The sequence below is a fragment of the Pelophylax lessonae genome (genome assembly GCF_965119305.1).
Source record: "Pelophylax lessonae genome assembly, chromosome: 7".
Lineage (NCBI taxonomy): Eukaryota > Metazoa > Chordata > Amphibia > Anura > Ranidae > Pelophylax > Pelophylax lessonae.
In genome coordinates, this window is record NC_138774.1 from 268,475,027 (window position 1) to 268,502,884 (window position 27,858).

General features: G+C 41.0%; 1 protein-coding gene across 1 annotated transcript in view; it reads left to right on the forward strand.

The window, feature by feature from the left end:
• The window catches only part of COL27A1 (collagen type XXVII alpha 1 chain), a 582,809-nt gene that overhangs the window by 396,380 nt on the left and 158,571 nt on the right, over nt 1–27,858 (forward strand). The window contains exons 29-35 of the mRNA XM_082264626.1: nt 2,753–2,806; nt 13,760–13,804; nt 13,887–13,931; nt 14,004–14,057; nt 19,640–19,693; nt 21,279–21,332; nt 27,600–27,653. Coding sequence (XP_082120752.1) covers nt 2,753–2,806; nt 13,760–13,804; nt 13,887–13,931; nt 14,004–14,057; nt 19,640–19,693; nt 21,279–21,332; nt 27,600–27,653 — 360 coding nt within the window. The remainder of the gene's footprint in view (nt 1–2,752; nt 2,807–13,759; nt 13,805–13,886; nt 13,932–14,003; nt 14,058–19,639; nt 19,694–21,278; nt 21,333–27,599; nt 27,654–27,858) is intronic.

Sequence of the window (27,858 nt, forward strand, 5' to 3'; positions counted from 1 at the left end):
GCGAATCTCCTAAACGGGGGGCCCAGACAGCAGAAAAAAAAAACTGACAAGCATTCAAATCCCTCTGCACTCTATCCAAAACTAAAAGAAAAGACCCTTTAGTTCTACTTTAAGAAGAGAGATTTATCAGAGCCAATGGAGTGATTGTTCCCGGAGCCTCGCTAATCAAATGACATGTATCGAATCCAAGGAGCAAGGAAAATATTAAGAGTGCCCCCCATGGCCCTAGATTTCATTTTCAGAGAAATTTGCAGCAAAATAATTATTCTGCAGCGCCACCAGATGGTGAAATAATACAGTTCACCTCAACCAAGAGATGTAATGACTCTCAGTGGGAGTTTTTTTTTTTTTTTATCGATCACATTTCAGTTCACAAAGTTCTCTTAGAGCAGTGGTTCTAAATGTTGTTGCTACCAGGGCCTGATGAATTTTTTCAAAATCCTCCATATTACAGCAGTAAAAATGTATGACTTTATGAACAATGAAAATATAGGAATCCAAAAATGTATTTAAAATGTATTAAACATGCATGAAGGAGTAGTGGGCGTAAAATAAGCCCCATTGTCAGTGGCAGTATCAATAACCTCCAGCATCGGTGTCGGTGGCTGTAATCTTAATCCTAAGCATTGGTGTGAGTGTCAGTAATATTAACACCCCCCAGCATTGGTCTCAGTGGCAGAAATGGTATTTCCCAGCACTAGTGTCAGTGGTCACAATAACAACCATCAGGATTGGTGTTGGTGGTGGCAATAATAACTCCTTGCTTTGGTGTTAGTGTCCAAAAAAGTAGTTCCCAGCTTTGGTGTAAGTCGATGCATTAATGATCCCCAGCATTGGTATCAGTGGCTGCAGTAATAACTAGTGATCGACGGATATCGTTTTTTCATTACCAATACTGATATTTTGGTCATCACGTATCGGTATCAGCCGATATTTTCGTACATTAAAAAATAATTTTTTTTTTCTTTGACAGGTACTCTTGTGGAGGGATCTGGGGATCTAAAAGACCCCAAACCGCTCCTCTGCACTTAAAAGCATTCAAAATGCCAAGTTTGGCCGTTTTGAATGCTGTCATTTTTTTTTTAAATCTGGTGCCAGTACCCGGAAGTGATGTCATGACATCACTTCCGGGTTTTTGCATGGAGACCTGATCAGAGCCGAATGCGGCTTTGATCGGGTCTTCGGCGGCTATGCAGGCTGGGTGCCCGGGTCTCCTGGTGGGACGGGAGACCTGGGCGAGCTGCGGAAGGCGGCGGGAGGGGGGGCGTCCCCTCCCATTCCTTGTAATGACAGCTTCTCAGCCACATCGGTTGTCATTACAAGACAGCCGACCGTCGGCTATGGACGCCGGTACCGGGGTCATGCCTCTATCTGCAGGCATCACTCCGGTACAAGCACTTTCTGAAATATCGGCAATACCGGTCACCTTGCTGGCCGATTCCGATATATCAGGGAAAGTGGAGATCGGCCCTCGATATATCGTCTTTGCCGATAATCGGTCGATCACTAATATTAACCCCCCACCAGCATTGGTCTCAGTGGCAGAAATGGTATTTCCCAGCACTAGTGTCAGTGGTCACAATAACAACCATCAGGATTGGTGTTGGTGGTGGCAATAATAACTCCTTGCTTTGGTGTTAGTGGCCAAAAAAGTAATTCCCAGCTTTGGTTTCCGTCGATGCATTAATGATCCGCAGCATTGGTATCAGTGGCAGCAGTAATAACCCCAAGCATAGGTATCAATGGCTGACATAGTAATCCCAAGCATTGATGTCAGTCATCACAAACGAACCCCAGCATATCAGTAGAAGCAGTACTGGTGGCAGTAATGATCCAGCATTGGTGTCAGTGACCATAACAACTCCCAGCATTGGATTCAGTGGTTTTACTACTAAACTCCCTCTCTCCAACATTTGTGACCATTTGCAGTGCTGTTAAACACCCTTGCATCAGTAGCAAGTGGGATTTATATTAACCCCTCCTATTTGTGGTCAACGGCAGTATTATGACCCCTCATTGGTGGTCAGCGACATTATTATGTAACCCCCCCCCGCCTCCCTCCTAACTAGTGGTCAGTGGCAGTATTCCTAGACCTAAACAAGCATGTAACCCTTGCAGTCCCACTGCAAAGGAGCATATTTACTTTCCTGGATTTGGGCTTTAGGAGAGGAATGTTTTCAGCATCACTGTAGTCACTTTATATCCCAGCAGTCCTTTCCTAATCTGAAAACCTCTGGAATCCAGTTGCTCTGGGCACTGCAGCCACTTTCCTTGCACAGCTGTAGCTTTCTATCTGTCTTTCTCTTAATGGTCACCTATACATAAAGAGGCTCCTCTGATTAGAAGCCAGTGTTGCCTTCACCTTAGCTAACTCAGTGACCCCTCTGCCAATAAATCATAGACATTTCTGACTCGGTTCAGCTCCGAGATGTGATGCCGATCAGGGAGAAATGTGAAGCACAAGCCTCAGTTAGTGGGAATGCAGTGATCAGGGGCCGGCTTCAGGATGAGAGTAAAAGGACACAGCTGTTTGTTTTCCTGAAAGCTTTTTTTTTTTTTTTTTTCACCCCTCTCCAAGCAGGCTGAGGGGAAAGGAAGGGGGGGGAGGGTTAAGCGACGGGGCTACAAGTGGGAGGATAGCAGGACAAGGGGGCTTTTGACTTGGGCCCTCTGTAAGAGCAGCATTGAACAGCACACGGGAGACACCTGCTGCTTGTTTTTCATATTGCAACTAACCTCTCCTCTTTTTCAGGGTGCCAGAGGCCCTGATGGACCAACAGGAGGACCTGGGCACCCAGGTACCAAGGTAAGTGCTCTTGAAGGTGTCAACTCCTTTATTTTAAATTGGCAGTGCAGGCAGCTGATTCGAGATCCCAGTATCTGACTTTACAAGTTTCTGTCCACTTCATGTGGTTAACTCTTCAATCACCTGCATCAGCAGCCTCTAATATGTTAATGGTGCCTCGTTTATCCCCCCCCCCTTTCCTTTTTATAAACCACTCTTCATCTCGGTCCTGATATTGGAACTCCCAGCACTGTAACCTGTCTGTTGGCATAGCCTTCTGGTAATTGTGCCACATGCTGGGTAGACTTTAATTGAGCATTCCCGTCATTGGCACAGATGCCTCTCATAGTGAATATTAAGCCTTGTAGCACCCTTTCCCCTTTAGAACAAGGACCTGTTCACACAGATCTAGCTGCCTGCCAGCAGAAATAAGACTGCATGTTTATTTCAGTGGCCTTAAAAAAATTAAAAAAATAGTGTAAAAAAAAAAAAAAAGTGTTTCCATTTATGGGACCGAGCTGACATCTCAGTATTTCACCATGGTAAGCACAACTTTGGCAGCTATATTTGTGTTTGTGTTGGTGCTGATATTGGAGTTCGAAGGGATGTGACAATAATACCTTAGACCAGGGATCTCCAAACTGCGGCCCTCCAGCTGTTGTGGAACTACAAGTTCCATAAGGCATTGTAAGACTCTGACATTCACAGACATGACTAGGCATGATGGGAATTGTAGTTCATGAACAACTGGAGGGCCATAGTTTGGAGACCCCTGCCTTAGACTGTTGGACATCCTACTTTGTATCCCTATAGCCATAGATTTAATTTTTTTTAGTAAAGCAACAACTATACTATAGTATAAGAGAATAGCTGTGCAACTGTATGTATGTATGTATATATATATGTATGTGTGTTTTTATTAATTTATATACTCCAAACAATTTATAGAATGAAAGCAATCATCCATATCAGCTGTTACACCCCCCCCCCTTCCTCAGGAGCTTATAGTCTACACATACAGATTTCGGGTGGAAGATGATGACATCAATAGTTTGTTTTTGTTTTTAGGGGGTTTTTTTTAGGGTTTTTTTTTTTTTTTTAGGTAGGCGCAAGGTCCGCTTGCTACATTGATGTGTTTAATCCCACGGCATATACTGACTGCGATTTAGATGTGCAGCCATCCCACATAAAATACATCTCCAGAGTTCCTTTATTTGGACTTCCAGCTGTATGCAGACTTCTGGGGAAGGCAGTGAGTCTGTTAAAGGTGCAGGATGATGGCAATTACAATTCTAGGGAGACTTTGCTGTTAAAGGTGCAGGGTGATGGCAATTACAATTCTAGGGGGAGTTTGCTGTTAAAGGTGCAGGGTGATGGCAATTACAATTCTAGGGGAAATTTGCTGTTAAAGGTGCAGGATGATGGCAATTGCAATTCTAGGGGGAGTTTGCTGTTAAAGGTGCAGGATAATGGCAATTACAATTCTAGGGGGAGTTTGCTGTTTTGTACTCTATGGAATATTTCATGGAGTCAGCCACAAGTTCACAAAACAGTAAGTTGCACAGAAGAGTTGCCTATTGAATTGTAATAACAAATATTTTATCAGTAATAGACTTTATATGGCATTTTTTTAATACTAAAAAGGATTAAAAATGGATTTAAAGCAATAAAAAAAGAAATAGAGTACAAAACACAATTTACAAACGGCAAAACAAATTTTGGAAATTCTGTTTACAAATATTAACGTGCAACTAAACCCAAGGCAAAAACCTTTTGCCTAGGATTTAATAGTGATGGAATAACTTCTTTTGTATTTATATATCTCTTTAATCAGTTGTTATCCCTAGTTTTTTCAGTTCTTTAAATGCTGCTCTTGTTCTGGCAGCCTCTTCGTTCAGTGGCTATTATGCATTTGCACCCTAAGTGTGGGTGGATGATGATGTTGCAACAGCTGCCCCTCATTTATGCAAACTGAATGTGCAGGTGTTGTTAAACCAGCCTGCAGTCCAAAACAGTAGCGAGCAGCTTTGCGTGACAACACTGTTCCTTTGTAGATACATTGCAGTGAGTGTTGTCACCCTAGGACAGGAAGTGTATCTAGACCAGTATTTTATACTATACAGTTGGTAATTTCAATCGCATTTAATGTAAAAGAACCTTCAGCATAGCAGCTGGTAAACTATTAGATTAAGGGCCTGATTTATAATGGGGAGAGGATATCGCTATCAGGTCTCTGTTATACTCCGCTTCAGTTTATGGCCCATTGTTAAAATGTGGGCCACAGTATGTAGCCTCTATTCATCTACAGTGTTCTCTCTGAGTAATGCAGCAGGGAGAGTACCGTGATTGGAGGAGAAGCTGGTTATGTCACTTTGACAGGTCATGTGACATGGGTCTCCTCCCCTTTTTACACAAAAAAATCAAAACTTTGTGTATTTTGTAAATGACCAGGGGGATAGGGGGCAAAATAACTACATTGGCTTTGCACTCTGACCCCTGCAGCTCTCATAACTGGAGCAGTATAGCAGGAGCTGTACCATCTGGCATTAAGTGAAGTACAGAGCAGCAATGCTGCCATATTTTACACCTGAGCAGAGCTAAAATTTACCAAAATCTCTGTGCTTGGAATTCTTCTTTATTCAAGATAGAAGCCTAGAAATGTGCTTGTACTGACAACAGTAAGAGAAAACTCAAAATGTTTCCAGCCATAATTACATTTTTTTTTTCTATTGTTCATTGACGGACGCAGTTCTCTCTGATTCTTATCAGAAGGGTAATACTGCCCCCTACAGGAGTAAGACACTAGGCAGAAAGAAGTTCTGGCTACACCTATGGGCAGTGCCGGAGGGTATATCCTCTCTCTTCCTGCATAGGATACCAGTTTTGTATCAAAGCAGTGTCAGAAAAGTAACACCAACCCAACTCAAAATAGAGGGGCAGGTACTGTGTCTGTCAATGAACTTAAGAGAAAAGGATTTTACGGTAAATCAAAAATCCATTATTTTTTTTATAAATCTGTTTATTATTAATTATAATTGTATTAATATTTATTTAATTATAAATATAATATAATGTAATTATATTAAATAATATAATATTTATTAATTATATTTATATTTATTTAAAGATACCTGGCTTCTGAGTTTTGTCCTCCCCGTTATACAGGTTGCCCATCAAAAAAAGAGCCGCCTTATGTAACACAGGGATAAACCTAAAGCCCCGTACACACGTACCGATGGTCGGCTTACAAATGTTCCTCTTTTCTCCCCGGGATGTCGGTGTCTGCTGAAAAGTGCAAAGACAGCACAAGGACAGCACAAGAATTTTGTCCGCCGACTGCAGAAGTGATGTCATGTAATGGTTAACTTTCCCTGTGTTTTCTATTTTCTGAGCATGCCCAGTCTTGCAAATCTGCGGTCTGTCGGCCGAATTGTGTACTGACAGGCGAACAATCGTCCGTTCTGGTGTCGGCATACAAATATTTTCATGTTTGCACGAAAGACTTTTGTCCGCGGATTGTGCGCAGACATCTGTCGGAGGCACCATACTAACACGCGTACAATCGGCAGATCCTTCGTCCACCGACGTTTGTATGCCGACGATCGGTACGTGTGTACGGGCCTTAAGTTTAAACTTAAGCTAAAGTGGAACTCCAGCCAAAAAAATCATTGTTTTCATTTTGAACAGTTTCTGGAGAGCTTAGAACCTGTGTTGGGTTTTAAAGCTGTTGTTGTCTCCATTAATAATGTTTCCACTTGCGTCTTCTCTCCATGACAGGGTGACACAGAAACAGGAAGTGAGTGTACATCTCTGCATAGGGGCACAGACAGAAATAGCAACTTGACAGAGGCTCTAACTCTTCTGCATGTTTTGGCTGGAGTCCAGCTTTGATGTGGCTATGTTCATTTTACAGAATAAAAAAACAAATTAAAATCTAAGATTGAGCTAATCTATTCTAACTGTGGAGGAGAAAGCTGACGTGATCACAAGCATGCAGCGCATGTTTGCTATGTTGTTTCAGCTGGAATTAGTTCCTGTGTATTAGTTATGTAGACCAACCATGTCCAGAGTTGACCGAGCATGTGACTTGTTTTATGAACACAACATGCTGCATAATTATTGTGTCGTCATCATTAACAAGTTACGCTTGTGGTGGGTAGGCATTAAGAGAAAGCCTTAGAAGTTCCTGATATTGTCCTCATGATTTTATATTAAAGCCCATACTTTGGAACAGCTGAGTTATAATGCCTGGGATCCATGCTGTTTTGGAGGGAGGGGGTGTCCCATCTCCCTCATGCTTAGCAGCGGTCTGTTTGCAGCTGCTGAAAATATAACATTGAGATAGGCTTGTGTTATCTAAAGTTATGGGCCCCCACCACCATCAACAGGAACAGGGGATCATCTAATCTAGAATCAAACTTTTTATTTATTTCTTTTTTGCTATTGGTAGATTGGAGAAGAGCTATGTCACTGCTTGGCCTTTACACCTGGCAGGCAGAACCATGCGGTCCTTTCTTGAGCTAGCCGCATTGTTTATATATACCTATGCAGAATCCACTAGGGGACAGGTGACAACACTGGATGTCCATAATTGGGACACATGTAATTCTAAAAAGAGCAGTGGAAAGATGTAGCCTAAAGAAAATACACTGTTTTATCAAGAGTAGATTAGAAACAGTTTGTTCTTGTCTGCTGTCACCTAAAACCAGAGTTGTATAAAGTACTCGAAACCCATACTTGAGTAAAAGTAGAAGTGCTCGATCAAAAAGTGACTTAAGTGGAAGTGCTCGATCAAAAAGTGACTTGAGTAGAGTAGAAGTACTAAAGTATTCAACATTTTTTGTACTTAAGTATTGCAAGTAGTTTTTTTTTAAATTTTGCTACTCAAGTACTGAAAGTAAAAGTACCAGTAGTTTTGAAAAAAAAATTGCTACTCAAGTACTGAAAGTAAAAGTACAAGTACTGTGTTATGTAGTTACTAAAGAAAGAAGTCAAAAGTTTGAACATCATATTGTTTTTTATTATTTCAAATGCAGCTTTTATTTATACATACAGTAGCATTTATTTTCGTATGCGCGGATAATACACACGTTTTGAGCTTCATGAAACCTGCCATCTACTGTTCTGGCAGTGGTAATTTTTATAATAGTAACGAGTAACTATGCAGAACAAAAAAAAAATATTGGAGTAGAAGTATTGAAATCATCGAAAAAATGTAGTGAAGTAAAAGTGGAAGTAGGAGAAAAAAATTCTACTCTAGGAAAGTACAGATACCGCCTTTCGGTACTTAAGTACAGTAGTGAAGTAGTTCTACTTAGTTACTATACATCTCTGCCTAAAACCAAACAAATAATTTGCGTTTGGGGATTTGCTCCAAATGAAGGTCCACTTTCCTCCCAGGACTGTGCCATACAGACAAAATAAGCTGCAAAAAAAAAAAGGACTTTACAAGAATAAAAAAGATTTAAAAAATGGATTAATACTGTGAGGTGCAGATTGACATCACTGTGCCTTACTGGTGCCTCCTGGGTACTTGAAATTCTGTAAGAATGCAATCCTGCAATAGACTGGAGCACATTCAGGATTTCTACTGCCCAGCTATCTTCGTAGAAGGCAGCACTTGGGAATGGTGAAGTCACTGTGCCTCCCAGAAGCGTCAGAAACCAGGACCAAGATGAGTATTTTCTGTATTCATAAGCTAGTTTTTAATACATTAAGCAGCCCCTCCATTTTTTATGCCAGATCTAATTTATGCAAAATAAAAAGTAAAGATTGTTAAAGTTAGGAAAGGCTAGAACCTCTGTCAGGTTTTTATTGCTTACAGTTCACACTAATAGAGTGTGAATCTCCCCAACAGAGACACAGACAACAATAAAAACCTAAACAAAAGAACAAACAGAGTGCTGGATATCAGGGTCACTGAAATTGTCACAGGGGCCCACTGGCTGTGGCTGTGGTTTAGCAGCACTGCACAAAACAGGGACACTCCTTAGAAACGGAGAAACAATTCGGAGTTGAGAAGTCGCATGCATACGGTCCAATGAGAGTGGCACACAAATTTACAAGATTCTAAGGTTTTAATGATCAAATTAATTCATAGCATGAACATCCAATGCATTTTAGAGGCCATACATATCCCCCTTCATCAGGGGTAAAAAAAAAAAAAAAGACAAAGCTCATAAATGTAAAAAGTCATCAATATAAACATGAATATGTAATAAATCATTCATTTATTTTCATATTCATCACTTTTTTTACAGTTTTGGATACAGAGAAGAAAGATTCCATCCCCTTCTGTTTTTTACTGTTGCATGTTTCCCCCTGATGAGATTTCCCATCACTTGGGGGTCTATTTATAAATGAGTTGGACGAATGTCACAAGCATTCATCCAGCCATCACAAATTGTAGCCATATTTTGAAACCATATGGTTTTCTTATGATCATCAGCTCCATCTAGTAGCCATAAGTTTGTTTTTTTTTTTTTTTTTTCTTCCCTGAAACACACAATACCACATTATGGCCACTAGATAAATTCTATTACTATAACTATTATTATAGGAAATCAACATAATAAAGTGGTTGTAAACCTCTGAAATAAAAAATGAACAACACACATTCCTCTGTAGTACATACTATCCTCAAACCAAAGCGCTTAGTGTGGTTTCTTGTCTAATATCCCCTGCAAGAATCACTTCTGTCAATCTAAAGCTGGCCATACACTAGGCCGAAATATTGGGCGAACTCATTTTCGAAAAACGAAAAATCGGCCGTGAGAGCAGACGATCGTGCCATCATGTAATGACCAAATTTCGAACGATAAATCGTTCAATGGACATAAATTAATCAGTTTTTCATTCAGTTTGTTACATATACCTAGTGCAAACAGGTCGACCGAGAAACACATAGACCTTTCAATTTATTGTTCGTTTATCGTTCGGCTGGCAGATTTTCAAAGCTGTTCTTTCGATTTTTCGGCTCTGAAAAGTTAAAAACGATTTTCTATTTGTGCCCATTAACGGGACGAAAAACGAACGATCGGACCAAATGACAGATTTTCTAATGATCTTTCAGCTAGTGTATGGCCAGCATAACTCCACACTAAGCAATCCTGGGAGATGGCCCCACCCCCATCCAGAACACAACAGATTATTCACAGCCTCGGTGGTACAAGTTCCCCTATGAGTGACTGAAGTCCATTGTCTTCACATCCTCCTCTCAGGTCTCAGATTATACTGAGCTCTCCTCTTGTGCAGTGTGTGACATCATACCCCCTTCCCCTGCCTTCTTGAGTTGAGTAAAAAAAAAAAAAAACCTTTGTGTGTTTTAGAAGGTTGTAGAGGAAGAGAGGCAAAATACAGTCAGACTTCATGATGACTAAGTAAATGTGTATGAAATTTACCCAACTACTTTTTTTTTATAAATAGACTCCTTGATGTTTCAGAGACATGCAGTAATAAAAACCAGACGAGGTCCTTACCTTCCCCCCACTCTAACTAAAAATTTTGGCTGGAGTCCTACTTTAAAAAGACACAGTAACTTTGCCCATTTAGGGAAGTGACCATGTTTGCTGAAAGCCCACCTCCCCAGTAACCTATGCTCTAATCCGCTCTTTCTTGCCACCTTTCTGCTTTGTTGGTACAATTTAACTTTAAGTAGTGTTTTTGAAGCTGAGTGCTTCAGTTACAACTCATAGGTGGAGAAAGGTGAACATTCTGTTTGTTTATCTGCAGCATATTATTTCGTTGAAGATATTTTTTTATAATCAACACATTGAGAAATGGGTTGAGGCACTGAGGACTTTCATGGTACCCCAAAGACTTACAACACAATGATTATATAAAAATGCTAATTTTTTTTGCATCTACAAGTATTAAAAGAAAACCGCCCATACAGGGATGAAAATACACAACACGCATGATATTATAGTAGTCCACTATCGGCACATGGGCCATTGAAAATGAACTAAAAAAAAGGGTAGTTCAATGAGAAACTCCTCTGGTACAAATTGGATATTAGTGCATCTACCCACACAGGGGGACCACTCAAAATAATTCTCCAATCCTACTCGACATGTTTCGAGGGGAGTCCACTTCTTCAGGAGTTCTGATCAAGAGGAGTTGATCTATAAAAAGATAAAAATCAAAAACAATAATACAACAAAGGGCCAATTAATGTGTGTACAATAAACTCACAAAGTTAAACACTTATATGACATTCCCACCATCTCATGTGGGTACATAAAAGTATATCTTTTTCCCAGTTATCTCTCATAAAGAAAGGGTCCAAGTATTGCGGGGGAGGATCAACTACATTTGCAGGGGCCACACCTATACCCAAAGAATAGCATGCCCGTTGGCAGTCTCCCAGGCGAGTGTGGGCCCCAGGAAAGGTGACATAGTTAACTATATTGGGGTAAATAAGATATATATCACATGCAAGCAAAAATTATCAGTTGAAACGCCAACTGAACACATGGTGGACTTTACAGGCACATCATAAGATAGACTAGGACACAAATGTATATAAAAAGAAACATTTATTGAGTTTGCAATTAAAATAGTTCACAAGAGGTGATGAACCTCAACCAAACACGAGAGGGTCCAAATCATTCTACATGTGTATAAAAGTGGACATGACTCGAGTGGTCATGAGACACAACAATACATATCCAACAATACTTGGCTGTGAGAATGTCTGCTTAGAGGTCAACGCGTTTCGCGGTAAGCTTCATCAGGACCAGAAACAGACAAGAGTATTCTTCTCCAAGCAACGCAAAGTTGCTCAAACTCAAATGTTTCTTTTTATATACATTTGTGTCCTAGTCTATCTTATGATATGCCCGTAAAGTCCACCATGTGTTCAGTGAGCATTTCAACTGATAATTTTTCTTTGTCTGTTTTTCCAGATTATGGCACGCTCTTGGTAGCTCATTTTGTTTTCATATATATCACATAATTGCAGTATAATTAGGTACAGGGCCCTCCCAATGGTAGTGGGTGTAATATATCGCCCCCAAAAAGAATATTTCATAATACCAAAAGAAATTATCAAAGATATGCACCAATGACTCCTTAGAAATGAACATTTTTTAGAATGGGCTCTTCTTCCTTTATGCTTTGAGCTAAGGCTCCTCTGCTACAAAAGCACTGTTTAATAATTCTACAACCCGTTTCACCAAGATCCCCCCCCCCCCCCCCCCGATTCTCAGGGCTTCTTTCAAGAGGAATTAAGCAAGTTTGAGGTTGAAGCATATTCACATTCCTCCTTCAGCACTGTGAAAGAATTGGGCATTGTGGAGCAGCTCCTGTCACCTGTGTAAGGCTATAACCAATCAGAACACTTGCTGAAAAGAGCATTGCAGGCGGCACCTGTTACAAGAAAGCTCTTTTGGCTGTTCTGAGTTAATTGGTCACTTTCCACCGGCTGACGTATAATGCAGTAGCTAGAGCCTGCATAGTACAAAGCATTTTCCATGTGCAATAGTAAAGTTTGACATTCTGATGCTGGGGAAATCACATTATCTGAGACAGAGCAGATCATACGGACCCTGATTTCAGGAGGGGGCTGTCTATAAAGGGTTGGGGGAACGTTCCACGTCTTCCTGTTCCCACAGAGGTGTTGTTCTTTGTCATTGACTTGTTAAGCCACCCGCAGACAGTCTGTATATGCAGTGATGCTTTCAGGCAGACTAAGCAGTGCTGGGGGCATGCTGTATGTCCACTGTAACTATCACCCCTGACCTGCAGAACACAAACTGACTGCTTTATTTTTACTGCATCAGTGATTTATGTGTCGGTGGCAAACCTAACATTTATCCCCCCGGTTACAGACTGCTCGAAGTTTTGTACAATATGAGCTTGCCAGAATGTGCTAAAGGCAGTGATGATAATTCACTTATAGCAGACAATTTTAGTTAGTTAGGATTTTAGTAGTTTAGAATGCATACACAAGGCCTATGTGCATTGCATGTATGTAGGATTTTCCTTGTGGGCAGCAATGATTATTTTTGAGCTTCAATTTTGTCCATTACTGCACACAGAGGTGTTCTAGAGAGGTGGGAACTAGCATTTTACCAGAAATGCATACCAAATTTGATCCTGGAGCTCCTCTGATATAAGTGAGGATGGACAGATGTCTCACCCCTGCTTGACAGTCTTTTCCTGTTAGCACATTAGTTATAATTGGTTGCCATGGATTGGTGTACTGCTCTTGTCCTATTTATAAACACATGTTAAGCTGAAGTCTGGGAAATCAGCTAAATACACCATTAGGGTCCACCCCTGCCATTAAACACATCCAGGATAGTGACCAGGATAGTGATCTGGCATTTCTGTACTGCAGTCAAGCAGCATAACCTGGGCCCAGATTGTCAAGTGAAGGAGCAGCAGCAGACTGAGATCATCTCTGATCATGTCGGCATGTTCTTTGTGAGTATATTTACATGCAGGACACTGGATTGGCACCACCAAATTGGCAATCTGTTGTCCCCTCTTCATCACACAGAACCAAATCAGTATCCTACCATAGTGCCAGGTATGTAAATATAGGCTGTAGGCACATGAGTACCCGGGCAGAGGAAGTGTACTGATATTTTTATTAGAAGGCATTTAAGATAAAATGTAGATTTTTCCGGGTTACTGCTTAGAATTACCTTTTTTAGATTTTCTCCCCAAAAAATAACGTCTTCACAGTTCAAGTCCATTTTAACAATTTTCCTATAATTCCACTGTCATTGCATGGAGTAAGTGGCCTTCTGTTTTCATCACATTTTCTATGATACAGCAGAAAGTTCTTGGGGATGGGCAAACAGTACTGTCCAGCATTTTGGGATTTTTTTTGGTATAGTTGCAGTTGTGTCAGAAACAGTACCATTGTACATAGTCTGTATTAACAGAAACTCAGAGTAGAAGTTGCGTTTATAGTTGGTGATTCCTTCTGATCATTACTGCATTAATAAAGTTATGTTTTTACAGGGACCTCATGGAGTGCAGGGCAAGGAAGGACTGCCTGGTCAACAGGTACGTAGACACATTAGACATCTGAAATGATCATGGACAGATGGAAGATTGGCTATGTCATTTACCTACTTTTTGTACCCAGGGCAAGATGGGAGAAAGAGGACCTGTTGGCCCACGTGGTTTTCCAGTAAGTAAAGTTACATCACTGTTTGGAACTTGCCTTTAGCTGTCATTGATCTACAATTATATAATTTTACAGGGAATTCCAGGACCATCCGGCTCAACTGGGGAAAAAGGAATTCCAGGGAATCCAGTAAGTATTATGAATAACAATACTTAAGGTAGTTCTAACTTCTATACAGCGTTTAAGTTCAAAACGCCCTGTACCTTTGTAAGCCTCTCCCGTCCCCCCACCTCCAATACTTATTTTTTCTCTCTTCTCCACCACTTGCTCTATGTCCCACCATGTTTTTTTCCCTGAACTTCTGGGTTGCTGAGGGTAGGGGGGGTGCGACAGGCTGCTGCAGCTGTCATTCATCTTGCTGGGAGGAGGGAGAAGGGGTGTGGCTTGCCAGCGCTGTCTGTGAGTTTCGATGCACATAAATCAGCTCATTTCCCTGCCAGGGGTGTGTACAGTTGTCTCATTAGCCACTTGCAATTTCATAAAAAAAAAAAAAACCTTGAGATGCTGCCGTTTAGCATGTGGTTGATTTTCCAAGCTATTCAAGTGATGAACAAATAGCTAGATCCTCTGACCACATGGTTATTTGCCACTTCTGCTATCCCAGTTTCTTTCCTAGCAAAAAACAGTTATGGATGGGCCCAGCCCAGAACATGAGGCCCAGATACATGGTTTCATGCAGTACGTTGTTAAAGCATATCTTTTTTTATTTCATTTGAAGCGGTAGTAAAAAAAAGAAAAATTGCAATGTCATATTGTGGTAGTATGCATCACATTCTGACATATTATGAGAGACTTACTTTAGAACGAAGCCCTCCAGTGCCGTGCTGTCACTGCTGAGAGGGCTGACATCTTCCCACCGGTCTTCCTTCTGGGTTCGAGACCCCCAGCTGCATGAGTGGCTGGAGGGCGTGATTACGTCACTGTTGCACATGCGCCATTTATGGCACTGGCTCTGAAGGGTCGGCACTGTAAGTCGGACCTTCAGAGCGCATGCGCCGGGGATGTCACTGGCTGTATACACTCTGAATATCTCCTAAACCAGTGGTTCCCAACTCCGGTCCTCGGGACCCACCAACAGGCCAGGTTTGCAAGATAACTAAATTACATCACAGGTGATCTAATTTGCTGCTCAGTGATTGCAGTATTCTAGTCTGCATCCCCCAAGGTAATACTTAAAATCTGGCCTGTTAGTGGGTCCCGAGGACCGGAATTGAGAACCACTGTCCTAAACGCTGCAATATTCACAGGTGCTTTCATATAGGCTTACCTGTAGGTACAAGTGGTGTAACAGAGTTTACTACCACTTCAAATATGATCACATTTATGCAGTAACCAGCATTTTCTCAGTGTGTTACATCTCTAATGAAAAAATCAAGACTAGTTTGTTTTAGGACAATGAGGGATGACTAAATCCAGTTAAAAAAAAATAAATAAAAAAAAAAGTCGAATGGTTTTGGTAAGGATTTTATTTTATTTATTTATTTTTTTATTACTGTTGGCACCCACCACTTCTTGTTTAGGAGGCAGTAGTTTTTTCAATAAAAAGTGATGACCTTTCCCTTTTAATGGGATGCATTTTGATTATCATCCACACAGACAAAATCCGCAATCCAGTTCTTTGGTTGCAATTATTAGGCATGGGCGAACGGTTCCGCCCAAACATTTGCCCGTTTGCTGAACACCCAAATTGCTCCCTGATTGGGCAAAGCATTGCTCAATCAGGGTGCAGTATAAGCTGGTTGTTGAAGAGCGGGGCAGGGAATGCCGGCCGCGGTGTACTTAACAACCGATGAGTCATCAGCTGTCAAACTGGTTTCCCCGCTGACAACTGAAAAAAATAAAGTGCTGGTTAAAAAGAAAAAAAAATCATTTTAAATATAGTGCCCGGGGGGGGGGGGGGTCCTCTTAATCTTGCTACAGCAAAAATGACATTTCTAAAGAAAAAAAAAAAAATGAGTGCAATCACATTTAAAATGACTCGCAGTTACAATTGCTGGCTCCCGGCTATTAAAAAATTAAGACAAAAACAGCATAGGTCACCCCCCCTCCCCCCAGTCCATACCAGGCCCTTCTGGTCTGGTATGGGTTTTAAGGGGAACCCCATGCCAAAATTTAAAAAAAAAACGGCGTGGGGTCCCCCACAAAATCCATAAGAAATCCATACCAGATCCTTACTGGGCATGCAGCCGGGAAGGTCAGGAAAGGGGAGGGGATGAGCGGGCGCCCCCCTCCCCTGAACCATACCAGGCCACATGCCCTCAATATGTTGATGGGGACAAGGGCCTCTTCCCGACAACCCTGAGCTATGCTTCCTTATAAAAGAACTGTCAAACCGTGAACAGGCAGATCGAGGGAAGCGTTCAATGAGATCAGAGCTGTTTCCTTTTTTCGGGGTGGGATTGACGATGGATTTACGTCAAGGTACACTATTTTTTTTATTTTTGAACAAAGAACCTGTCAAAAATTGTCTCCTGTGTGTAATTTTTTTTTTTTTTTGTTTGTACACTTTTTTGGTGAATGGGTGGGGGTACTATGTACCCGATATCCATTCACATGGGGGGGGCAGGATCTGGGGGGTCCAATTTCCGATTAACCCCCCACCCACAGACCCTGACAACCACAGCCCAGGCTTTTTGGGAAAAGACCCTTGTCCCCATCAACATGGTGACAAGGTGCCTCGGGGTGAGGGGGGGGGGGTTAGAGACCTGTCACAAAGCACACACCCCATGTTGAGGGTATGTGGTCTGGTACGGCTCAGGAGGGGGGGGGGGTGCTCGCTTGTCCCCTTTCCCGACCTGCCAGGCTGCGTGCCTGGATAAAATGTTTTGTTAAAGTGCTGCGCATAAAATTATACGTGCTAAAAATCAAAATCATTATAACCCAAAAAAATGTATAAATAATCCGTTACTAATATTATAAAAAAAATTACTTTTGTGAATAGTGTATAATCAATGTGATGTGAATCATATAAGTGCAAACAAATTCCTGAATGTGCTTAATTAGAAATCAGTAATAGTTATAAACCAATAATAAAAGGAAATGCCACTTGCTGAAAAAAATGTGTCTCATTTGCCCTTGAATAAACAAGTGTATCCACTATAGTGATTTAAACAATGTTGCAAAGACTGTGCCTTTTTTGAATGTAGAAACACTGTTGCAAGTGCACAGTTCTGTGTAGAGTCTGTGGTGGTGATTAATCACCCTTGTTAGATTAAGAGTCGGTTCACCCCAGGGCGACTTCATCGCGGCTTGCAAACGACTACTCTAATAGAAGTCAACGCAAGCCGCTCCGATGTCGCCCCTAAGTAGTGCAGGAACCTTTTTCAAAGTCGGAGCGACTTGAGTCGCTCTGATTAGAACGGTTCCATTGCACAGAATGGAGCGCGACTTGTCAGGCGACCAAGACGCCTGACATGTCGTGGCAGTGTGAACCGGGTCTAATACTCCGCTTAGTGATCAGCTGTTATAGGAATGTAGATGAGCAATTGTGGATGTTCCTTCTTTTAGTAACTCCCCCTAAGGGTATGTGCTTACCTCACGGGGTGAATAATTGCACTTGGATTTATGTGATGCTCTCCTGGATTTTTCCACCATTCACTCCTCGATGGTAATCGCCCAGAGGGATAAATTTCCGATGGATCGTTCAATTACTTAACCATCCATGTGGGGGACAAAATAAAGCAGATCCATAGTGCAATAACGTATAAAAGGGGTGTTTTATTACAAAAGTTAAAAATTCACTCACGTGATACTGGTGCTAGAGTGCACCAGTCTAGGTGAAAATTTATCCAAAGAGACACTAACACTTAGTATGAAAATCTGCTGCTGCCGACACCGGGACTTCGTGCCTTCCTCAGGGAGGATTAAGGTCTGGTATGGATTTTGGAGGGGCCCCACGCCTTTTTTTTTTTCTTTAATTTTTTTTTAATAGCCGGGAGTCGGCAATTGTAACCGTAAATAATTTTAATGAGATTTGACTCTTTTTTTTTTTTTTTTTTTTTTTTGGAAATTTAATTTTTGCTTTAGCAAGATCTATACATGCTTCAGATGGGCAACTTTACAGTAATATTAAGGGGACCCCCAAGGCACTATATTTAAAGGAATTTCTCATTTTTATTGTTGCTCTTTAAACATCATTAAAATCACTGCTCCTGAAAAAAACTATTGTTTTACCATTTTCTTTTTCTTTTTTTTTATTGATACATGTTCCCCCCAGCATATAAGCCTTCAAAATGGGCACTTTTAATTTTTCCTGTTGGGCTCCCATAGACTTCAATGAGGTTCGCCGTTCGAGTTAGAATATTTCCCCATGTTCGAGAGTTCTGCTGTGAACCAAACGGGGGTGTTCAGCCCATCCCTAGCAATTATATGAAGCACTGTAGTGCACAGAGTAGGAAGAAGGATACTACAAACGGTATGGAAAATAAATATCAATTAGCATTGGAAATATTAAAGCCCACGTAATCAATCCTATACTTGTCCTTCTGCTTCTATGTTGAATACGGTTCTCAGTCCTTTAACATGGCATGTGCATTGTCATTTTCCTAGAATACACAAAGCTTCTCTATCAATTCTCCCATCCCCATGTCCATGTACCTTTGCCATATACTGTATCTACTGAGAGAAACATGTAATCTGCCATTGCTGATATCTTTTTGAAAATGTTAGTTGCCTTGGCTGTCTTTTGGCTTTACTCCCCTTTGCAATAAATATTCAGAAAGTGCCAGAAATCCTGATACAGTACTTGCTTTGGATTAGACAGTATAAATGACAAAGGATCCACATAAAAGCCAGAGAACTGGCATTTTCAGAAGTAAAGATCAGCAATGACATGACCTATTTTTCTGTCAGTATGAGTCGCCTCTACTAGAAATCTTTACTTTCTGATATAATAATCGGATAGAATAAAACTGGCACTAAAGACAGGATTACTAACCTCCGCTTCAACAGTCCTTCACCCACAAGGTACCTCGGCTACATCTTTTCCCTGGCTTCGTTCAGGTTTTTAGCCATCTTGATTGACCAGCGCCAAATAACTTTTAAAAACAAAATGGCTGTTCCCATTAATAGACATGCAGACAATTCAAAAATGTGAAAATATTTTAATTTATTGTTTTAAATTTTAGAAATCTAATGACTGAAAAATAAAAATTCAACTAAACCCCATCTATGTATTAATGCAGGGATCCCCAAACTACGGCCCTGCAGCTGTTGCAAAACTATATATCCCATGAGGCATTGTAAAACTCTGACATTCACAGACATGACTAGGCATGATGGGAATTGTAGTTCCTGAACAACTGGAGGGCAATAATTTGGTAATCCCTGTATTAGTATATACAATATACAACAATAAATATTGTTCTCTTTTACTTTTTTAACTGCTAAGTACAGCAACAAATACCCTGTGCTGGCAGGCCACTGTTAGGTGAGTGTATTGGATCACTTGAGAGCCTGACTGCTGCTTTGTGAGAGAGCCACAGTCTGACTCTGTTACGTGGTGCCAGCACAGGGTATTTCAAACATTGCTGCAGCACATAGCAGTTATAAAAAAGAAAGTAAAATTGTCTCATATATATTAATGTATAGGCAGAATGACTGCATTACAATAATATATAGCAAGGGTTTTATTTGGGCTTGAAGGTTTAAGGGAAATTAAGAAATTATGTCCCTTTTTAAAGTACACTAATGTTAATATTTTACTGTTTTAGGGGCCACCTGGACCTGCAGGACCTGTTGGGGCTATGGGAGAAATTGGACATAAGGTATTTATACAATAAACTCAGAGGCAGTACTTGGAAGCAAACCCTTTGTAATCAGTCCCTATTGTTTGTTGGATTAGTCACTAATGTTAGGAGTCACACAGATACAGCAAATGGACGTTTAATGCTTTATGTGTATTCACTGTAGGGTAACAGCTGAACTAGGGAATGATCCCTTAATATTCCCTTGGGACTAGTTTGATTAGCATCAGTTCTAGATGAGCAAAATGTTTATAACTGTATATAATTTGATTTTGGGCCAAGTAGTGTAATCTTCTGTGTACACACACAAAATTCTGACCTGCTTCGCATCTGAGTATTTTTTCAGCCCTCATATCTAAACATCTGAACATTAAAAACAAATGTTAAAATCATTATAAACTCATTACAGTTTGTATACCCAGCCCACTAAATCATTTTGAGGTTTAGAAATGACATTTTTGGCTTCATGATTTGGCTACAAAGTAACTTTTAGTGAACTTTATCCATAGCTTTTAAGAACGATAGGATGGGAGCCAGGTATGATGAACTGGGCAGCACTGGGTCTAAGTGTGGGGTCAGAATATATCATCTTTTTTTTCAGTTATAGTTTTTATTTCAATCTTTAGCAAAACACATTGTACATTACAGCAGAAAATACAGTCATATAGTACATAACAATGAGAATAATAAAAAAATACATACACATCAGTAACAGTCATCTTACCCGTCTCTTGGAACATTAGAGATCTGATCACATGGAAAACATCAGTGCAAAACAAAGCCCCTGGAACGAATTATTCCTAACCACATAGCACTCGTATGTAAGCGGGGGTCTGAGCAGGTCAGGCTTAAGCCCAGAGAACGTTTCTACGTGATTATTGACATACAGTATATGGGAATCAGGAAGGATGCCCAGAAAAGTGGGCAGGAGAAAATGGAAAGGGGGAAAAAAAGGAAAAAGAAAGAAGAAAAAAAAAGGAGGAGGGTTGTGGGGGTAAGGGGGTCCGAGACTGGTGCCCACCAAGAAAGCCAAAGGTGCAGAGTAGCTGATCTTTACTAGAATGGAGCCAGTGCGACTGGAGAGGATGGGTAGGAAGCATAGTCCCGCAAATATTGAAAGTCATGCCAGTAATACCACGTTTTACTGAATTGTTCCTCTTTATGTTTTCATACGTTTCACATACCTCACATGCCTGACGAAAGGGTCCTGCGTGACTCCGAAACATTGCACTCTCTTGTTTTTGATGTAATCATACTTCAATAAAGCCACTTGGACTCAAATTGAAGATCTGTGGTGTGTTGGCAAATATCTACACTGTGTAATGTAAAAGTCTCCAGCTGTTGGTTGCTGTAGCACCCAGTAGAGCATTTTCCAGGAATGTGTGCGATGGGAATATGGATGGTTATCTCTGATTTGAAGTAATCAGCAAAACTAAACAAAAAAAAGAATTGGGCTCAAGCATTGTTTTTAAATTCTCAATTCACACGACTCAATAGTTCCCATATCCACACTGCCAGATAACATTAAAATCTTTACAAAGAAGTCACTTCTTTTTACCATGAAAACAAATGTCTCAAATATTTAAATGGTTTTAATGTATTCTAGGGACCTCCAGGGGCAAAGGGAGAACCGGGACCACCAGGTGAACCAGGAATGAAGGTGAGGCATAATTCTGGCTAGCTGGAAGTGGACACTTGTACAAGATGAGATTTTAAGGAAAATTCATAGAGAAATTGATATTGGGTACATGTTCTCTGCGCCTTAAAATTCTGAATGTTATCTCTGTTGTATGATAATCGGCTTCTAAAAGTCCACAAATGTATGAAGTCAATGTGGCTTGGAATGGAACTGGGCACAGGGAGCTTCCAGTGCTAATTCCAGTGCAGAATACATCTCTGCTTACAACAAGGATGAAATGATTATTGGAATAAGATTTAGGCTTTGTGTTAAGGGTCTGTTTTAACAATTTGTAGATTAGGGTTAGCGTGAGGTTAAATATTAGAATCAAGTTAAGTGTTTAGGATAAGATTGCAAGAGTAGGTTAATGGTTACCCATTTTAGAGAATTTAAGGTTCATTTGTGGGTTAGGTTACATTTTAGGGTTTTGGGGAGGATAGGTGTGTGGGTCATGTTACGTTTTGGGTTGTCAAAGGCACTTTAAAATTGTTTCTGGCACCAACCAGGCTTTGGAAACCATTGTACCATGAAATAATGCCCTATAGGTGACAATCTACTTACATATTTATTTGCATATTTATTCAGACAGAATGGATGTTAAAACAGGTCTTTTTAAAATCTGTAGACTGACCCCTTCCTTATCTTACCTGTACAATACTGCTATTTCCATGCATATTTGGCCACCATCAGCAGTTTGAATACTGGACACTTTGCTCTTTTGTGTTGGCCATAAATGGGACAGTTTTTCAATATGCCAAAGATCCTACAACCTTCTCCGGCAGTGTCTTTGGTATAAAACAAGATTAAAAAGTCATTATTTGCAGGCCACCACTAACGAGTGAGGTTATCAGTGTGAACAATCCAAACAGAGCACATAGACTGACAAACAATATTTGGTAAAATAATTTTGATTTTGAATAGCCATTTTTCACTTCACAGGGACAGGACACCTGAAATAATGGAATGGCTGTATCCATTAGTGCTTTTGCTTTGTGAGAGATTACCTTTGAGGCATCACTAAAAATGAGATTACAATTTAGCTTGTAAAAAATCCTGGAGAGTTAAATTGTAGTTTCTTAAAGCAGTTCTGTGTGTTTTCGCATGAAGGACAGTACAACAGATATATTTCAATGGCCCCTTCCCATCAGAAAATATTCACCTATTAATTGCTCCATTATCGCTACATTCAGCTGCTGAGAAGGAAGAGAAATATCCAGTAATTTTAGATATGGAGCATGCGACTCCAGTTCCTTCTCGTGGTAACAGCACTGCTGCTACTTGCTTATTGCTCTAGCGCTGTCACAAGAAGTGGGCAAAGAGCCCTCCTGGTGGCTAAAGCAAAGCAGATGGGGATAAAAAGAAGGGTGTGCTGCTGTGCTGCTGGGGATAAAGGCAAGTAAAGCGATACTAAACAAACACTATTTATTTTATATCATCCCTTCTATTTATGTATACGGTTGACGGCACTGTTTTTTTTTTTTTTTTTTATTAAAAAAAAAAAATTTGTACCTTTTTTCATAATCGATATACAGGTGTCAGGTGACCTAGCTCTTTCCCAGCCCATCTGCAGGGACACATTAGTGTGAGGCACTTATAGTCACATGTTCAAAAAAAGCCTTTGAAATACAAAAGAAAAATACACAATATCCAATAAATATTTTTAATTGTCATAAAAGTATGTATTTGAACTCAAAACTTTTAATGCAAAAACATGGTGTGGGCTATCTAGAGGGAGGTTCTGCCAAACACAGCCTGTTTCACATCCCTCCATCCTGTGTCTATTGCTTGTATGTGCTTAGAATTACAGGGAGGTGACGCCTCCATCAATCAACATGTAATATTCCATCCCCATTGTGTTTAGCTGTTAAGTGGGCATGGATAAAGACCGAGGGAATTTTGGTGAACAGGAAGACATTTTTACCAAAACATGGGCAGGTGCTGAATTAGGAATAATGGAAGACAGATTCCAGCAATAGTGCTTTCTGTTAAAACTGGCTTTATTGACCAATAAACCATCTCACATATTTGTATGATGGGAACCATCTCTTGATTGGCCATTAAGATACTCTGAAATGATGTTATAAGTCAGGAGAACACTATAGAGAGGACATTGCCATGCCTCATTTTAGATGGAAGATAAGAAAGTAAAATCTATTTCTGAGTGTCCCCTCTCTGCAGTAACAGGTGTCCCCGTCAGATTTGTTCTTGGTACTCTCTCAAAGACATTTTTGCTTTAATGTCATCCTGTTTATTTTGGAGGTCGCCGTTTGCAGCTTTTCTTCTTTTTACTGCGCCTCTGCATTTTTCAGAACCCCCTGTATCATTGTTTTTGGCAAACCATCCTTGGCTCATGACAGAGGCTACTGTTCCCCTTTTGTGACAGAGGTGAAACTTGAACCATCCTCCCCTCCTGTCCATTTTTTCCGCGAACAAAACCCCATTGATGCGCGCAGTGCGGTCATTCAGAAACACGAGGCTCACAGTAGCGGACTGCTTTCTGTGCCTGCCAGCGTGAGACTCTTATCTCAGCTGGAGACTAGACAGCTATGGATGGATTGCACAAGCTACCTCCATGTCCTGTTCTGAAGGTTTACATGTCCTGCTTAGCTGGAGAGCTGAAGACTGTGCACACAATGCAGCTGCCTTTCCCAAGACTCTTCCCTGTGCCTAACAGCAGTAGTTTGTTTTCTGAACAAAGGGTCAGAGCATCACAGGCAGCAAACTAAGAAATATTTATAGTATAAAAACAGGAAGAAAGAAAAGTCTGGAATTAAAGCTGTGCTTTAAAATAGAAAATTGAAAGTAATGTCAGCTAATTCCCGGAGTGAGCTATCTTTGCTGTGCCAGCTGTTGCTGAATTAAACATTCTCAACATGCTGATGGATTTAAAGTGGACCTGTCACCTGTTCACCACAAATGTAATAAAGTACTGAGGGAAATTTTGGTGTCTATTGCTGACTTCTCCCATTATAGAAATTAGTTTCCTGACAGTTAAAGTAAAACTGTGTATTATGGCTAAATAAACACTCAGTTTAAATTTGAACTTAAGGCAGAAAAAGCACGCAGGTATTTGTGCAAAAAAATTATGTGAGTGTATTTTTTAAAAACAATTTGTGTAAGTTCCTGAATTTGATTTTGCATCAGGCAATAATTACCGGTAATAATTTAACTCCCATTTTGTCACACTGCCCTTCAATCTATCCTCTGTTCTCAAAGTTCTTAGCACCTCTGCTGGCCCTACATAGAACCCAGTGCATTCAAAGTCACAGGCTCAATAGTCAACCTTCTTCAGAAGGACTCATACCCCAGGTAGTTGTCAGAAAATGTCCACAGAACAATTCAAACACTCCAGACATTGTTGGCATGGAAAAAGCAGGCTCTTTCTCCTCAGCTTTTAAGCCTCTTGCACAATGCAGCTTGAAAAAACTCGGTACAGCTTCTTTTTAAAAAAAGCTAGAATACAGTCCATTAGTAGTAATGTGCCTATGCCCACAGGCATGTAAACAAATGCTGTGCATTCTTCAGTTAAAAAAAAAAAAGTTGGCGTTTTTGGTCAGTAATTTACGCCTCTTGCGCGCGATTGCGTACGCACAAATGTGTGCAAATGTCCATTTACATATTGTGCAGAACGAGAACGCGAGAATAAGTTTTCGCGGACTTGCGTGAAAATACACGCAAATACGTACAAAAAAAACGTCTGGAAAAAGTAAAAGCTCAATCAGGAGTATTATGTGCAAGAGGCCTTAGAACCACTTTAAGGCCCCTTTCACACTGTAGAGTCTGTCGGCGGACTCTGTTTTCTCAGCGGGGGATTGATCCCCCGCTGAGCAGGCAGATGACAGCTCTGTCTCCGCGCTGTGTGTAGAGACAGAGCTGTCAGGTCCCCGCTGTTCTCTATGGGGGAATCGGATGAGAATGAACCGTCTGTCCATTCTCATCCGATCCGATCCGCTGGACGGATGGAAAATAGGGTTTCCATCCGTCCAGATTTGACGGATCGGATGTCAGCGGACATGTCTCAGCTGACATACGATGCCCCATAGAGATGCCTGGGGCATCCGTTCAGATCCGCCAAAAAAAAACGGACAGGCGGATCTGAACGGTCCACCTGTGGGAAAGTGGCCTAACAGTAGCAAAGTCCTTCCTATCCTGCCACTAGAAAGTCTTTACTGTCAAGGATTGGAACACTCCTCTCCAGCCTGATAAATGTTGTAAAGTACATAGTCAAGACAGGATATGGAGCTCTTCATTAACATTCTGGAGCTCAAGGCTGCTCCTGAAGGGACACGTAATCCAGGTACAGTCAGATAATTCCACCATGGGGGCATATATCAACCATCTAGGGGGCATGAGGAGCCTGGCTGCCTTGAAGGAAGCAAGCGAGATTCTTTCATTGACAGAAATCCTATTTCTGCAGTCCACAAGAGTGGATAATTGCCAGGCAGATTGTCTCAGCTGCCACCACTTGAACCAAGTGGAATAGTATCTTTGTTCATATGTGTTCAATCTGATATGCCAAAAATGGGGCATTCTGTTGCCAGAACCAGGGATCCTCTAGCCCTGATCTTGGATTCCCTAATAATCCCCTGGTCTCAATTTGGGCTAATTTATGCCTTCTCAACAGTGTAAATTCTGCCTTACCTGCTCCACAAAATAGAGCAACAGAGAAAAGTAGTGTTTTTAATTGCTCCAAGCTGGCCCAGAAGAACCTGATACACAGACATACTCCAACTTGTAGCAGACAACCCCTGGCCCCTTCCCAACAGGCCAGATGTGCTAGCTCACGGTCCAGCAGCATGGCTGTTGAATCCCAGGTCATTAAGGATAGAGGGATTTCTCAATCTTTGACTATTACCTTGCTAAAAGCAAGAAAAGCCAAATCCAATCTATTATCGTACCTTGTTTCTACCATGGAAAAGGAGGGGTATAATGAACAAGACGGTAGTGTTAGCAACACAGCAAGGAGGTTACCCCTGAGACTAACAGAAGCTAGTGTTTTTAAAAAACTTAGAGGATTTCAAGGCACCTGTCAAAGTCAGCAGCTACAAAAAGTGAAGCTGCTGACTTTTTAAAAAACAGCCACTCACCTGGCCGCGGCGATTGGAACAGAAGTGGGAGCAGGTACCTGTCAAAATCGGGTACCTGCCCCCCCCCCTCTTTAAAAGTGCCAATTGTGCAAGAGGAGCAGGGGACGAGTTCCTTAATGCGGAATTTCCCCTTTTGGGTGGAGTTTAGCTTTAATGTAAACAAATCACCAGGGCCAGTTGGCTTACCCCCTAGAGTTCTCAGAGCACTTAGCCAGGTCATTGTTAGACTGTTATTCCTAATCTTTTAAAGACAGTTTACTGACTGGAATGGTAATCAAAAAGGGGCTGATATGTACCTGATAACTACAGACCAGTCAGCCTAACATCAATTGTTTGTAAACGATTGGAACGGATGTTAAGGGACCATTTCCAATAATTTTCTGGTGAAAAAAAGTATAGTATTCGTAGAACCCAGCATGGATTTATGAAATATTCTTGCCAGCCCAACCTATTAACATTCTATGAGGAAGCGAGCTTTAATCTGGATAGAGGAAGGCCTCTGGATGTAGTGTGTCTAGTTTTTTACCAAAGCATTTGACAAGGTGCCCCATAAACATTTTAATTACAAATTGAGGTCTCTTGGCATTGGTGATCATTTATGTACCAGAGGAGAAAACTGGTTACAGGGGTGCGTCCAAAGTTGGTAATAAATAGTGTATCTTCTCTGCATTAAGGTACAAAACTTTCACTGACCAGGATTCCCACCAGCACCTTAAGTCCGATCTCGATCCAGTGCTTTACCAGAGAGCAGTGGCTCTCTCTGACCTTACTGGACATGGAGGCAGCAGCGAGAGCCATTGGCTCATGCTGCTGTCAATCATAGCCTGTGAGGAGAGAGTGCAGAGTGGGGCCAAGCTGCGCTGTGTGTGTCTATGGACAGACTAACCACAGCTTTGGGTCGAGCCTGCAGAAGTGCCCCCATATCGAGTGACTTGCCATGGGGGCACTGGGCAGGGAGGAGGAGCCAGAAGTGTCGGCGGGGGACCCCAGAAGAGAAGCATTGGACTTGCTCTGTGCAAAACCATTGCACAGAGCTGGTAAGTAGGACTTGCTTTTTTTTTACACATCCAATCACTTTAAGTGAATTTGTGTTTTGCGCCGTTCAGTAATAAATATAAAAGAGTTATACATTATGAATCTCATCTTGTATTGTTCTCCTCAGGGAGATATCGGACCTTTGGGAATTCCAGGAGAACAAGGACTGATAGGCCAGAGAGTGAGTATACCACTGTACTTATTATTCCCCAGCTAACGGAACCAGAATACAGATTCATTCTGAAATTATAACTGATGAATAATTTATTGAAGGCACTCTAGTGCTTCTTTTTTTTTTTGTACTAATGTTACTACTAATATATATATATATATATATATATATATATATATATATATATATATATATATATAGTGTGTGTGTGTGT